Here is a 15,248-nt window from a genome sequence, read left to right as displayed (position 1 = left end):
AGCACACTTTACAGTTAACTGTGCTTTTTACACATGAAGTATACCATGTAAATATTTTTGTTACTGAGGCTGATGTTATTAAGGTGTTAAGTTTATCACAAAGCCTTTTTAAAAAGAAATACATTTCCTAAAATGTCCCTAACTTTGGAATAGCTTTGTTTCCAATTTCATTCATCCGTCGGAAGGGAATGCCTCATTTTCACGTCCCAGGGTGAGTTTTTCTTACAGAAGGGTGGGTGCAGATATATAATTGCCTTTTTTTCCCCCCTGATTTGGGTCATTTTTTACATAGCTATAGAGACTATTCTCCAAAATGGATTATTTCAGGATAGGTTAGGTGGTGTGTCCATGCTAGGGTTTCAGAGGTATGAGGGACTTGTCATCCCTTCCCCATCCTTCCCCCAGACCCAACCTCCCTGCATTCAATTGCTGATGCTTCCAAGTCTTTGGCCGAAGAATGGCACATTTAGATGAATTCAACAGCAATTTTTTTTTTTAATGTTTTATTTATTTCTAGGAGAGAGAGAGAGAGACAGCGTGAGCAGGGGAGGGTCAGAGAGAGAGGGATTCACAGACTGAAACAGGCTCCAGGCTCTGAGCTGGCAGTCAGCACAGAGCCCGACGCGGGGCTCGAACCCACGAACCGCGAGATCATGACCTAAGCGAAAGTCGGACGCTTAACCAACTAAACCACCCAGGCGCCCCGAATTCAACAGCAATTTTTAAATGAAGGCGTTCCCCACCCCGACCCAGGGGGTGGTAACAACCTTGAACTAACATTTCCAAAGCTATGATCTGCAGAGTACTGGTGGCCCTTGGGGTGTCATTAGGATCCCTTTTGCCCACCATCCCCAGAAAAGATTCTGTGGTATGTTAAATTTGGGTAACACTAGGTTAGCAAACATACACTGGTTTGCTTATTCTCTCGGCCCCACATCCGTGAAAAGACAAGGAATGGCTACGGTATATGACTTGACCCCACAATGCCTTCCTCAGTGACACCCCTGAAGATCTCATAGGACTTGATATAAAGGATGACTGGGGAGCTGTCGCTGCACCCAACCATTAGTCATCAGTCCTCGGTGCGAGCTGGAGATGTTGACTACAAATGGGGACCAAAAGGAAGGAGGGGCTGTCAGGGGCATGGCCTTGTCATAGGAGGGGGAAGGGAGAGGAGGATAGGAAGGCTGAAGACAAACTGCAGACATTCCTCCCCTGCCCAGGGGTGGCTCTGGGGGGTTTTCTATCATCTGGGGGCCACGTGGACCTGCGCGGCCATGTTTGGCTTGTGTTGGCTGTGTGTGCCAGTTCATTTACCCGGGCTTTCTCCTTGTTGTCCAGGCTACATCCGCAACACGAGCAGCATCTCCCCGCGGGGCTACTCTTCCAGCTCCACCCCCCAGCAGTCTAACTACAGCACCTCCAGTAACAGCATGAATGGCTACAGCAACGTCCCCATGGCCAACCTGGGCGTCCCAGGGTCACCAGGATTTTTAAATGGCTCCCCCACAGGCTCCCCTTACGGAAGTAAGTGCCCTTTCCATCTGTCCGGCTCTCCCTGTCTCTCTGTCCCTGGGTTTCACTCCCCAGCCTTTTGAGGGAGAGTTGCATACCTTCATCTGATGGACCCGTGGAGGCAGAGCCCAGTTTCCCAAAGAAATGTCCCTCCTGCCCTTGGCTGGACTTTGGTGCACTTGGTTGCTCAAAGCCTTCTCAAGGAAAGACAAAGAGTGAAGTTACTTGCTTTTTGCAAAGAAGGGACAATGTAGCTCATGTGGATAGGAGAGAGGAATTGAGATTCCATTTCAGCTAACATTTCCCATTAGGCACTTTTGGGTGTCATGTTTTGTTTAATTCTCATAAAACTTTCTCCTTTTGTGGGTGATGAGGTTCAAGTGCATAGCAGTTGACCTCTCCAAGATCACACAGCAAGGATAGAGCTGGGCCACCATTTGAACACAGAATTTATGACTCGGTTATTTTGTGTCTCACACCACGCTCCCGTGTCACTTTGTTGCATGGCCCTCTCTTCCTTATGCACCTTCTGAGAGATGGAGGTTAGCTGCTCATGAGAGAGTGGAATAAGACAGATCTCTTAATCCTGACCTGGGCTCACTAGATATCCTAGGGGGTCATGAAAACTCATTTGGGTTGTGTTGAGGGCTAAGAAGCCTGAGAGAGTATATGTTCTTCAAACCTCCTTGGGGAATACTTCAGGCCAGGGGAGAAGCTGCCACGGAGAGTCTGCGTGAGCGAGTGGAATGTTCTTGGAATTTTGGCTCCAGTTGTAAGGCTCTACATCAGGCCCTCTGTTCACCCAGAATGGTCCCCCCAGGCCAGGGACAAGGGCAAGTCTAGGGCAGCCCACAGCCATTTCCACCGCAGCTCAGGGATTGACATGCCAAACATCTGGAGGCTGCCTGCCTTTCACAGCCTTGTGGTTCCCTGGGGACACATGCCCATGAGTTATTTCTGGTTATCTGTTTGATTCTTTACCTTCAACAGTCTACTCAGTGTGATAAGTATGTAGTAGCCAAGCAGCAGAGGGACTAGAGGTTGGTTCTTCTACTACAACTAAAGTTAGCTATGAAGATACTAGTTCTGTGTTGTGTCATGTCCAATGGCCCACATCAATTCCATCATGGCGGTCTAGATAACCAAACTGTTGCTTTCTTGATTTGTTTAGTTCTTTACTTGTTTTTACATTATCTTGTTCCAAAAATGTTTGGGGGAATATTAATCATGAGATGAGTGCTTTGAATGTATAAAATAATAACTATAAGAAACTGAGATAAAAGAAGAAAATATGGATAGGAAACTTAGATGAACCCAAGGACTAACCTGGATATATTCAGTCTAGTCAAGGGAGCCATTAACTTCATTCCGAGGCTTACAAGATGGGAAAGCAAAGAGAGAAACTTTACTTGTCATAGGATTTTATGTCCACACATTTCTTGGGGACTGGGGTAGCTCTGGAGAAACTTGATTTTTCTGTTGCTGAGACCTTGGAGAGATTTCTCCCATGCATCGCTGTAGAGAGGGTGCCCTGTATGTAGGAGGGACCACATCTCCAACAGCCCCTAAAAGTGATGCAAAGGCAAGAGAGCCATTGTGTAAAGAATGTCACATAATAATGGTGACCACAAGAGTAATTCACCACTGCATTCCACTTTACAGCCTAAAAAGGATGTTCACATACAGAGTCTGGTGAGATCCTCACAACAACTTACACCATGGCTATCATTGTAATTATTATGATCATTTTCTCTTTTAAGATATCAAGGGATATTAAATTACTTACTCAAGGATTTGTAGCCAATAAATCATAAAAATAGGACTAGAAATATGTCATCAAATTCAGAATACCACATTCTAAAATTATTCAATAATATAAGAAATATTTTGTGTATTTATAATACATTATTAGGCCAAACACCACAAAATTACTTTTTTTTGTTTCTCCAAATAGTAGTTTCATATGCTCAACATACATTTATCAATTAAATGCATGTATAAGCTGAACCATATGAATTGTTGTTTGTGTAGCTCAAAAATGGTCACTATAATAATATAATATGTAGCACGGTGATGAGAGAGAGAGCAAAAGAAAGACGGTGGGTGGATGCGTAGGGATGAGAGAGAGAGATAGAGGCCCAGAGACACAGAGAGAGAATGGAACAGAGAGAGACAGAAAGGAATAGAGATGGAAGTGACAGAGAGAGAAAGGATGAACGGCTAAGTGAAGATACACACTGGGTGATAGCTTGTCTCTTACTAGCTAATTCCTTTGGTCGGGAGCTTCTTTTCCCTCTCCAGCAAGTGACAACTTCCTTCCACAATCCTTTCTTGATCATTCAATCCCACTGCCGCAAGAAAAATGATACCACCCAGTTGTTCACATCACCCATTAAAACAAGATGGCTTCTGCAGGACAGAAAGAGGCTCCCTGCCCAATGGGAGTGGGAAACACAACAGAGAACCAGCTCCTTGCTCCTACCGGGTCTGTGTGATCTCTGGCACCTTTATTTTCTGAAGGCAGGTCTGAAGCAGTTGCAAACCAGGAACAGATTCCAAACAGTGCATTCATTACAACAAAATTCCCTCCTGCAAAAATACTGAATACCCCATGGAGTTCATTACAATAGCATCTGACCTGTATTGCTAGCCAGCTAAGTCTTAACTTCTCTGGGAAATATAAAAATACAGCCCAGGGGAAACCATTTTGTCAATTCAGTTGCTTGTGTCTGAAAACACCAGTCCATGATTTTTCATTTTCTTTTTTAAGCTAGGCTGATGCAGCCAGGCCAGGCCATGGAGGAATCACTTGCCAGAGACGTTAAGCAAAATAAAGCCAAGCCTCTCGGTCAAGTTGATTTGCATTGTGGCCAACGCAGAGTATCAAAAACCTGCATCTTTACTGCTTTTGCTCTCACACTACTTCAAAAATGGCCAAACAGATGTTTTTTCAATTTCACGTACAAACTTCACTTCCTGGCGGTAGCAGTGTGTGCCAAGTTCCAGCTCAGTGCAAGTTTTTATGGCTGAATTCTAAACCCCTGACAATAGGGGGTTATAATGAAATGCTGACAGACCCCTTAGCGCCAACAAATGCAATGGCTCGATGCAAAGGAGGATATGTGCCCGGTGAGCTCCAGCTGGGACTAGGCAAGCCAATCAATCCTTATAAGAAGAAAAGTGGTTTTTCCTTAACTCCCCGTGTTCACAGAGATTTTTGGGGCCAGACGTACTTGCCTTTACTTTGGCCTCTATCCACAGAGAGAGAGATGTCCAGAGAAATTCTCAGTTGCAAGTGGATGTGATCCGCTTTCCTAAAATGGCGCACGCTGGTGTCCCCAGTGATAGTCTACTCAACAAGCTTGCGACACTTCTGGGACCACTTCTTCCAAAGCAGAATAGCCCTCGAGCAATTCCGAAGTCTGGGGCAGAATCTGTACCATACAGAAATCCAACCTGTGTTCAGGGACTCCTACTTCATTTACATAGTTGTAGCCTATACCCTGGGGCTCAATATTTTTATATTTTCAAAAACAAATATCAAGACATTTTCTGTTGTCGAGCATTAAATGATTATTATAGAAAATTTAGAACATATGGAAATAGTTTCAAAAAGAAGGCACACTCCCACCATAAAAAAACACCTTGTTAGAATTTTGACATACTTCTATTGTCGTTTACTCCAGGAAAGAAAAAAGTCCTGTAACAATAGTAACATTCTCATTATACACAATTTGAAAAGCATGTATACGTAAAAAAGAAAAGAAAAATGACACGCTTTATTTCAGTGCAGCAACAATCACTGTTAATTTTTAAAGTACAGCCTTCCGGTCACGGATAGAGACATTTTGAAAATTGCAGTGTCTGCTCTGATGCACAACTAATGGAATTCTGCCCCAGGATCAATGAAAGAGAGAGTAACAGAAAAGTGGCAAAATTATCAAAGTCGCAGATTGGAAACTAGGCTCTATAAAATCTGTCAATGATGCAGACCTGTGTCCTGAGAATGGAGAACAGATATGAGGAGTGATGTTTGTCTTGCAAAGTTCACCACAATCAATAACCGTTTCCCGGGATTTTGAGAATTTATTAGTCTCTGCTTTTTTGTAGCAGAAAGGTTAACAGGCAGCCTTGTTTACAGGTAGTAAACCCTTAAGTGGAAGGGGAGCATTAACAGTGAGGCAAACTATTAGGCTTGTTGCTAAGGATTATATAATTTTTTATCAAAAAAAAATGAGGATTTTCCATTTGTTTCTTTTAACAGCTTTTATTGGTTTCTGCTACATCAAAATTAATGCATGTTCATCGTAGGAGATTTTGAAAATATGGAGAAGTTAAAGGAATAAATTTAAGAACATTCATAATCCATCGGCCAGAGATAACATTGTTAGAAGTTTTGATGTATATCGCATCCTTCTAAACTTTTGCTGAGTACAATATTTTTTTAAAATTTTTTAATTTTTATTTATTTTTGAAGGAGAGAGAAAGGGAGAGACAAAGCTTGACCTGGAGAGGGGCAGAGAGAGAAGGAGACACAGAATCCAAAGCGGGCTCTGAGCTGTCAGCACAGAGCCCGACGTGGGGCTTGAACCCACAAGCAGGGAGATCATGACTGGAGCCAAAGTCAGATGCTTAACTGACTGAGCCATCCAGGCACCTCTACAATGTTCTTAAAAAACAAAATTGGGTTGGAGCACCCGAGTGGCTCAGTTGGTTGAGTGCCCAAGTCTTGATTTTGGCTCAGATCATGATCCCAGGGTTGTGGGATTGAGCCCTATATTGGGCTCTGTGCTAAGCATGGAGCCTCCTTAAGATTCTCTCTCTCTTTCTCTCTCTCTCTCTCTCTCCCTCTGCTCTTCTCCCCTGCTCACATGCTTCCTCTCTCTAAAGTTAAAAAAAATTAATAATTCAAAACTAAAATTGGGTTTGATGTATGTGTTATGATGTAATTTGTGTTATTCATCTGAGGAGGCATATCTTTCTATGTGGGCAAATAGTCTTCTCTCTCCAATGTTAGCTTTAATATTTGCATAGCATTCTATTTTATAGACTTACTATAGTTTCCCCTGTTGCTTGGTCATTCCGATTATTTCCCAATTTTTCCCAATTATAAAAATGCCCTTGGATCTATTCTTTTTTTTTTTTCTGCAAATTTATGATTATCTCCTTGGGATTAGTTTCTCAAAATTAATTTACTGGGTTAAAAAATATGCACATTTTAAAATACTTTGATTTTAAATACACATTGCCAAAGTCCCTTCAGAGAGAAGAATCCTCCCCTTAGAAAAGGAAGAGTATCTGTTTCCTGGCCTTGTTCATTTTTCCTTAATCTTTGGCAGTTTGGCAAAGGGGAAGGTAACCTCTCATTACTGTTTTAATTTGCATTCAATTACTAATCAGTTTGAACATTTTTTAGGTCTATGAAGGTCTTTTGGTCATTTTCGTTCACCTCTCCTTTTGTGACTTTGCTTTTCTCATCATTTGCCCATTTCCCTCATTGGAATGTTTTCCTTTTTTCTAATTAACTTATAAAATCTTACTAGCTATTGAAGATAAGAACATATTTAAATAATTATGATAGAGATTTTTCCTAATTTGTCATTTGCCTTTTCTCAGCATGTTATGGAAGTTTTTTTTGTCATGTGGCAAATCTGTTTTGTGGTGTTCTGTTTAGGTGTTGAGGTGGAAAGGATTATGTAGATTATATAACCTTCTTGATTTTTCTACTAGTGCCTTTATAATTTTGTTTTAGCAAATAACTCATTAATCCACTTACGTTACTTTAGTGTTTAACACGAGGAAGCACTTTAAATTTTGTCTCTGGGGGCCTTGTGTATTGTTCCCATGCTTTATGTCCCCATTAATTTGAAATGTCGCCTTTATTAAGTTTCAGTTCTCATATATATCCAAGTCTGTTTCTGGCCTCCATTTTCTCCAAGGATTTGTCTGCCTGTTTCTATGCTCGTATAACACTGACTTCATTGATGTAGATTTTTCGTAAGTTTTAATATCTGTTAAGATAAATGCTTCCTTAGTACTTGCGAAGTATTAACAGAACTCTCTGGCTCTTAGAGGGTTGTTGCTTTTTAAATAAACATAAAAATTGCATTTGTGGACATAAACAAGTTAAAATTCCTTTGGGGATTTTGGTTATAGTTGCATTAAATTTTAAATTACTTTGGGTATTTAGGATTTTGCAAAATTTTTCTAAAAAGCATTTTAAATGGGCATATTATAGCTCTGTGTTTATTCAACTCTGCCACAATTGTTTTATGTTACTTAGTGAAGTTGGAGGTGACTCTTTCATGGAGAGGCAGCCACCTCTGACCTAATGAATCTACTTTATGGTTGAGATCTGTTGTTTCGAAAGGAAGTATTTGTGAAAGTGAGTCAGGTGCTGAATACAAATGGAATTGAGAGTGTATATGTGTGCCTAACATTATAAAAACTCTCTTGTATCACGGTGTAGGAGGGGAAGTGGTACTTTTGCAGACTCAGAAATCAAGGTGCCATCTTGGTGTCTGCGTGGTTCCCATGGCATGGTGGAGATTAGACTGTGATCAGAATCAGGGCCTCCTGAGTCTTAGCTTTTCTTTGGCCTCTAATTGTGTGCCTTCCAAACAGGGGAAAGTTCCCCGACTCCATTTTATTAATGCTAAAGCCAATGTAGAAGAGGAGATTTTGCTTCAGAGTATGAATATAATCCACTCCCAATGGTTAACTCTGTATACTGTTCTATAATAATAGTAAATTTGCCCAATTTTTTCTTCATTTCCATCTTCAAGTATTATGTGAGACTCTTCCAAGACTTTATTCACCTCTCCAATTTTCCTTTCGATTCCTATTACTTGAGGAAAGAGAGATGTACTCAGATGCTTCTTTCTGCACTTAAATCAGGACTACATAAGGATGCGCAGTTTTTAGATAAAGCTCTTTTTTTTTTGAAATCTTTGGTTTGTAGTTTGACTGTAAAAGACATCCTATTTCAGGTATTTTATATGATTACTTTATATGTGTAATTGTGTGAACACGACCCAAAGTATATCTTCACAGGGACAGAGGAGAAATGGGGATGGAGCCTTGCAGAGGACATCAGAACAGTTGACCTTCAGTTCACCCTGTACTTGGTCTTTGAACCATACGTCACACTCATGTCCTCACTTTCAAAGTTTACTTTGTTGGGTAGCTGGGTCACTGAAGATATGAAGCAGAAGTTAGCACTCTCAGCCTTGACCATCAGGTTTCAGTAATTCTTTCAGCAAGTTGTGACAGTTCAGAGTTCTGGAGATGGTGCTAAAACGAATCCCTGGAATTTGACCTTCTCCAAGATGCTGTATCTGACCATTTTACCCTTCTGAACTGTAGTTTACCCCTTACTTGAGCTAGTTGAACATAGAAGATAAAATTATCGTCTTGGATGATGTAACTTGTTGGAGTATCTGACATTAAGAGGTAGGGCATTTCATTGTGGCAATTGCCTTTATTTTTCTTGGAAATGACAACACTTCGCTCTTGGCTTCCTTTAAGTAATTCTATTGTTAATATTGGTGTTTTTTCTACACATTACATCAGAGGGGCCTAACTTGCAGCTTCATTTCCCAGGAGCTCTGAAAGTAGAAAGGGAGGGCGGTAATCTCCTAGATGTTAATAAACGTTTACATTTAATGAGGAAGTGGCCCATAGAGATGGTGCTCTCAGAGATGTTAACCCTGTAGATCAAACCTCTGGAGCGCTGAGAATTACCAGGGAAGCGGAGAGCTCCCAGACAGGGCTTGTTTTTAGGGTGAAAAAGAGGTTTCCATTCTTGAGTAGATTTGATGATTTTTCAGATGCTGGTCTTAGTGTTCTCTTGTCAAGCTTCTAGTCGTGAGCAAAGACTGCTGCTTTGTATTACTTCCTGCTGCTGTCTTCCTGACTCCCCGGCAGAAGAGCACTCTGTCTGCAAAGTCTCCTCGGCATTGTGTATGTTGGTCCAGTAGGGCTGTGAACCTATTCATTGTTTTGTTTGTATGTTCCCCGCACTGCGCAAGGCAGAGACATTGTTGCATTCTACTTTTTTTAACCCTCAGAATCTGGGACAATGCCTGGAACCAGTGAGTAACTCCTCAGTGAATGTGTGTAGGTTGTATGTCCTGAAGAAAGGACTTCATTCCTAGCTTTGTCCCTTCCTAAGAGGATTGTGCCTTTGCTTTCCAGTCATGTCATCAAGTCCTACTGTTGGATCTTCTAGCACGTCCTCCATCCTTCCATTTTCCTCTTCAGTTTTTCCTGCTGTCAAACAGAAGAGTGCCTTTGCCCCTGTCATCAGGCCACAAGGCTCCCCTTCACCTGCCTGCTCCAGTGGCAATGGAAATGGATTCAGAGGTAAGCAAAGTACCACTCTGGTACTGCCACGATAGATGGGCCACAGGGCCAGCAGAGTAACAGCAAACCACACAGCGTCTTTCCCTACCTGTAGCCATTTACCTACAAAGAGGTGCTTTGGTGTTTTCACCATGGGTCACAGTTGGCTTGTACAACTGAGCTTGTACTCCATCCAAGAGCAAGATGGAGGGAAACAGAGAAGTCGGACAGCTCTTCAAGGTCACAGAATTAACTATGGTAGAACCATATACACCCTCCGAGGCATATCTGGGCTCCCCAGACCTTTTGCTTTCCATAGGGCCATGTCACTGTTTCCCAGAAGGTGCTGGTCATCACATCAGATACCATGTGGTGGTTGCTGCTTACCTAACTGTCTTGCCATCTGCAGTGCATACGTATTCCCATGGCACAAATAGACAGGATCCATTAGGAGCAACCAGCCCATTGTGAGAATGCTGGTTACATGCCTGTCAGATTGATAGCAGGTGCCTGATCGGGGTGGGGCAGGAAAGAAAGAAAAAATAAAAGACATGCAGCATCTAAGAACAAAAATTAATGTCACCCATCAAACCCATTTTGGGGCAATGTCTGAAAATAGAGCATGACATAACATAACACAAATGCGATGAGTACATGAGAATCTAATCATCTCACTGCGAATGGGAGCCAGCTGATGGCAAAAGAGCAAATGGGAACCTTCTGAACACCATGGATCCTGACGACCCATGTTATTTTTAGGCTCTTCTTCGTGTCTTGACATGAAAACATTCATGACAAGCGGTGTTGGCTGAAACTGAGCAGGGCAGAGGTTTGGTTAACCCCTCACAGATCAGAGCCTCGGAGGTCAGCAGAACCTCAGATGAGCCATGCCGATTCCAGGATGGGATCTGCCTCGTAGCTTTATGATTATGCCTAGCTCCCTGACGCTGTGGGTCACCTGGGGGTGGGCGGTTTGTCTGCCCATCGTGGCCAAGCAGAGCCCTGGGAGGCACCGTAGGCTCCTGTCCCATTATACCCAAGAGACCATGGTGTCTCCTCAAAGCCAAGTGACTTGACAGACAAACTGTGAAATGGGAACTGGACCCTCAGCACTAGGAAGAGTCCCTGAGAATTCTTTCACTTTCAACTAGACAAAGCGGCTGGGTAACATGCCACCCGATGTGTGAGTAGTTGGAAACATGAGGGGGAAGATATAGCTGTGTTTGGTTTTCATCTAGATGTCTGATCCATAGAGAAACAGGCTCAGCCTATAGCTCAGTGGCACTACCTGCCTGGTCTCTCCTCACCAACCAGTGGTTTCCATCCCATCCTTGGGGGATACGCTCACACCTTTTTCTATGAATGGCTTCATCTCAAGTTTGGAAAGTGCATACAGTTGTTGAGTATTTGGTGTATCTTGGCCTTCGGCACACCCACTTTGGTGATGATGCTTCCCCTTTCTAAGTTCTATGATTTTAGTCATGTTCCTTAACTGCATGAGGGCCGCCCGGGTCTCATGGGGGAAATGTAGAGTGAGGGCCCCACGAAAGGCTGAGAAAGAGTGCAGGTGCAAGAGAAAGTCAGGAGGGACGCAGCTCTTTCCTCCTTCCAGGCGACCCTTGCCAACGTTTTCAGCTTCACTTTGAGGAGAAAAAGTATGACTTTACTTCCACTTACCCGCCCTCCTTCGTCTCTCTTGCGCGAGCTCTCAGTTGGGGAAGTTGAGCTGGTTGTCTCAGATCTTCTGGGCACTAGAGACTCACCTATGGGGCCTGTCCGGCTTGTGGCCCTCAGGGATTCTACGACAGATTTTTCTCTGGCTCCTGTCACCTGGGATCCGCCCCCGGCCTGTTGCTAATGGCCGAGTCTAGCTGTGGTGTGCCCCGCTCAGCATTGGGTTTCCCCCAAATGCTGGAAGGGTCTGTGTGGTCATAGTGAGGTCTCTCTGTGGGGAGGCAGCAGTAGCCAAAATATCCGAAAGACCCTCTCTAAGGTCCTCAGCCATGTGAGCTTCTGGTCCCTGAAGGTCAGAATAATTAGGCTGAGGAAGTGGCTGAGCCACACGTTCCATGTCTGCAGGAATGATGATTTTATCAGTTACATGTAGGGACAGGCTCCGGGATCTGATCTCCTTTCCATAGAATCACTGAGATGTCCTGAGCCACTTTTGGAATCCTACAATTCCCTCTAAATTTCTCTGGCAATTGGAGCCTTGAGATGACGAAGAAAGAAGACAGTAGGGAGGAGGTAGAGGAGGAGAACTGTGCCTACATTAGGAATGCAGACTCCCACTTCTCCTCATTTGGCATCGGGAGACTAGAAGTTCAAGGTCCAGCGCTACGAGGTGTCCCGCTGATGCATAGAGGGAGAAAACGAGCTGACTTCGAATGAGCTAGCTCCAGCCGCTGAATGAGAGTCCTGGGATTCAGGCGCGATCAGCACAAAGGCTCCATCTCTTTAGAAACAGACAGCAGGAGAGTGAACCTGTGGTCCGAGGTGCCTGGGAGGTCACAGGCTGATGGAGATGTTCTTCTCTGAACTTGTAAGATGAGATGGTCTCAATCCTCTGCAGAGGCCTCGTGCCACCAGCCCTCTCGGAGGCTTGCTGTTGTTGAGCACTGTGTACAAGACACTGAACCAAATACTTTACACGGATTACCTTGCTCAGGCATCACATGTGACCGGAAAGGGGAAGGTCATAGCATTATCACCGTTTTTAGTCAAATAGTTTTCCCAAGGCCACACAAGCAAGATGACCTCAGACATTTTTGCCTCCAACGCCTGTGCTCTGACAGCCGGCTGTCTCTCCAGGGACAAGTGTAGTGCAATTCCTGTCTTCACTCTTCACCCATACCTGCTTTCCACCTGGACCAAAGGGAGATTATTGCTTTCCTAGGAAATGCCAAAGGCGGAAAGAAATTGGACAGAGTGCAGTTAAGCACGCTCTCCTGCCTGCAGTGAACATGCTTACTTTTTCTCCGATTAACGTCTGCTTTTTGTTGGTTGGCTGTGGTTTCTATAAGCAAAAAGTCAGGGTCGCCCTGTAGCAGAGCTCCAGCCCACCCAGTGCCCAAGGTGAGAGTAGGAAGAAGAATATGTGAGATCTGCTGTTCTCCCTGCAGGCAGCAGAACCTCTTAGAGGGCTCTGCCCTCCTAGTAAGCTCCTTGGCTAACTCCCTGAGGGCCCAGAAAAAGGAAGGGGCTGATGAGTTTAAAGTGTAATAGACAAGTTCAAGTTGAAAATGTGAGCCAGAATCCTACTGCCGGAGAGTTATACATGCGCTGCTCACTCTCCCAGCTTCTACCTCATTTATCAGGCATTTGCAGTGATGAGTATAGATTGTCGAGATAATGTTATGCACTATGTGCCTGATTCATTTTCCAGCTCCCTCCAGGAAAAGAAATAAAATAAAATAAAAAACCTCCTACACTCTGGGATAATTACCAGGGTTGCTATGTCTCCAAATCATCAGGGAGTGTCCAGAATTGAACTGCCTTTATTGAAAAGTTACATCGATTCAATATATAGTAATACAGGCAAAAATAATTAAGGCTTTGCTAGCTGTGTAAGACCTTAATCCAGATCTCACAAACATTCAATAAAGGCTGTATGGGCAGGGAAATAGACGGCTGACAATTTTGCCTGAGCAGACTAGCTGGCACAGAGAGAAGGGCAGAGGGAGGGGAGGGGGAAGAAGAGGAGGAGAGAATGGGAGGGGTTGGTGCTGGGGGAAGCAGGAAGAATCTTGGCCCTTTGTTTATAAGCTTGGTAAGCACCACTCAGTGAAATGCTTCTATGTATTTGATAAGCTCTAGATGAGACAGAGACAATGAAACTCAAAGGATCAAGTTCTAGGTAGGGTTTAAAGTTTTGATGCAAGGGAAGTACTCTGCCAATTCCCAAGAATGGGTTCATCACCTGAAAGCCAAGGTCAGAGGGTGCATTTTGCTGTGTGACTTTTCCACATTGTGCTGTTGCTACTTTGTTTCCCATATCAAGGGGAAGCCTTGGACCTGATGCCCCCAACAGATATCATCTGTGTCCTCTTCACTAGATGGAGGAGACATTACGCACCACACTTGGCTAGGGGATGATGGGTGGAGATTGGGTGACTCCCAAATTTAGGAGCACAATTAAGTCTTCTATTGCAGTGGATCAGCATTCATTAGTGAACAAGCATCACGTATCAGCAGTGAGCACCAAAGGAAGATGAGCTAGTTAAAAAAACAACAACAACAACAGAAAAAAAAAAAAAAAACCTCATCACATTTCAGCTAGAATGGATAGAAACCTAGGATGGATAGAAAGCCCTGTTAGTTATACATGACACCTGGTGAGTTACTCTACAGGCTCAGAACCTGGAGTTTTCTTTCCTGTTCTGATTTGAAACCATACAATCTTCTTTGTAGTCTAATGATAATGAATGAATATATCACAAATATATGAAAATTTAGTTTACATGTTTTCATCTGTTATGTGAAGTATACAACCCACTGATAGAAAACTAGACAAAACATAGCTCCTGGCCATCCAACAAAGCTTCAGCAAGCCTTGTTTATATTTCAGTGATTCCGTAAGGCTTCAGTGCCTCTGACTGGTCTGTCTGCTAGACCAAACCTGGAGAATATGGGTTCCCATATCAATGCACTGTCTCCCTGGATTGTACCAGACTCTGTCAGTCCCCACCCCTACCCCTCTCTCAAGGTTTTAGACATGAGGGTAAACATCTCTGAGTCTCATTCCTGTGCTCCTTTTTCCTTGCAGCCATGACTGGACTTGTCGTGCCTCCAATGTAAAGAAGAGGAACTGCTTTCTTGTAGCACAAAACTACTTACTCTGATGGACCAATACTGAAGAAAGCACTATGAGCTCTTTGGGGAGGGTTGTGCCCCAGAATGAACATGGCGGACAGATTTGGGTATGCAAGGAGCCGCATCTTACCTGGTCTCCTGTTTCTTGGATAGCTCTCATGGTGGCTACACAAACTGACCCTCTTGGGGACAAGGACAAAAGATGTCATTGACGTAGTCAGTGCTAAGAGCAGAAATGCAATTCTTTGTTATGAACCTTATGAGAACCACCTTCCTATGTTTGTAAAATATTTAAGAAAAAAAATTGGCAAACAATTCATGCTTAATATTTTGGATACTATTTGTTTTTCTTTGTAGGAAAAAAAGTTGAAAGTTTCTATTTTCTATGAAGCCTTTCAGATACCAATTTAGTTTATGCAGAAAAAAAAAATTGAACACAACAGGGTACCAGCATGGAAGACTTTCTTAAACGAAACCTGAACTGAATGATGAAATGTTGTATGTGTGTTTGCTTATAGTTTAATCTCTTTAAAAAACAAACAAAAAAACAAAACAAAACAAAACAAAAAAAGGGAAAA

The 15,248-nt window shown here is 43.2% G+C and overlaps 1 protein-coding gene and 1 long non-coding RNA gene across 9 annotated transcripts in view; one reads left to right on the top strand and one right to left on the bottom strand.

Annotated features, from left to right (window-relative positions):
* Window positions 1-14,942, top strand: part of EBF2 (EBF transcription factor 2) — a 195,871-nt gene extending 180,929 nt beyond the window's left edge. For 4 of the 8 annotated variants that reach the window (XM_039250431.1, XM_039250429.1, XM_039250428.1 and 1 more), the window contains 3 exons: window positions 1,342-1,527; window positions 9,712-9,879; window positions 14,624-14,942. In XM_039250431.1, coding sequence (XP_039106362.1) covers window positions 1,342-1,527; window positions 9,712-9,879; window positions 14,624-14,655 — 386 coding nt within the window. In that variant the 3' untranslated portion in view covers window positions 14,656-14,942. The remainder of the gene's footprint in view (window positions 1-1,341; window positions 1,528-9,711; window positions 9,880-14,623) is intronic. The other 4 variants (XM_039250433.1, XM_039250432.1, XM_039250435.1 and 1 more) reach the window with 2 other exon arrangements.
* Window positions 2,920-11,642, bottom strand: LOC120244095. The gene is made up of 3 exons (XR_005531461.1): window positions 11,536-11,642; window positions 10,246-10,368; window positions 2,920-3,080 (listed from the first exon to the last, which is right to left on the bottom strand). It is a non-coding gene; the product is annotated as an uncharacterized LOC120244095 (long non-coding RNA).
* Window positions 14,943-15,248: the final 306 nt, after the last annotated feature.

This window comes from Hyaena hyaena, unplaced genomic scaffold (assembly GCF_003009895.1).
Source record: "Hyaena hyaena isolate Hyena2069 unplaced genomic scaffold, ASM300989v1 scaffold_370, whole genome shotgun sequence".
NCBI classification, from domain to species: Eukaryota; Metazoa; Chordata; class Mammalia; order Carnivora; family Hyaenidae; genus Hyaena; species Hyaena hyaena.
This window is presented reverse-complemented; position numbering and strand designations above follow the sequence as displayed.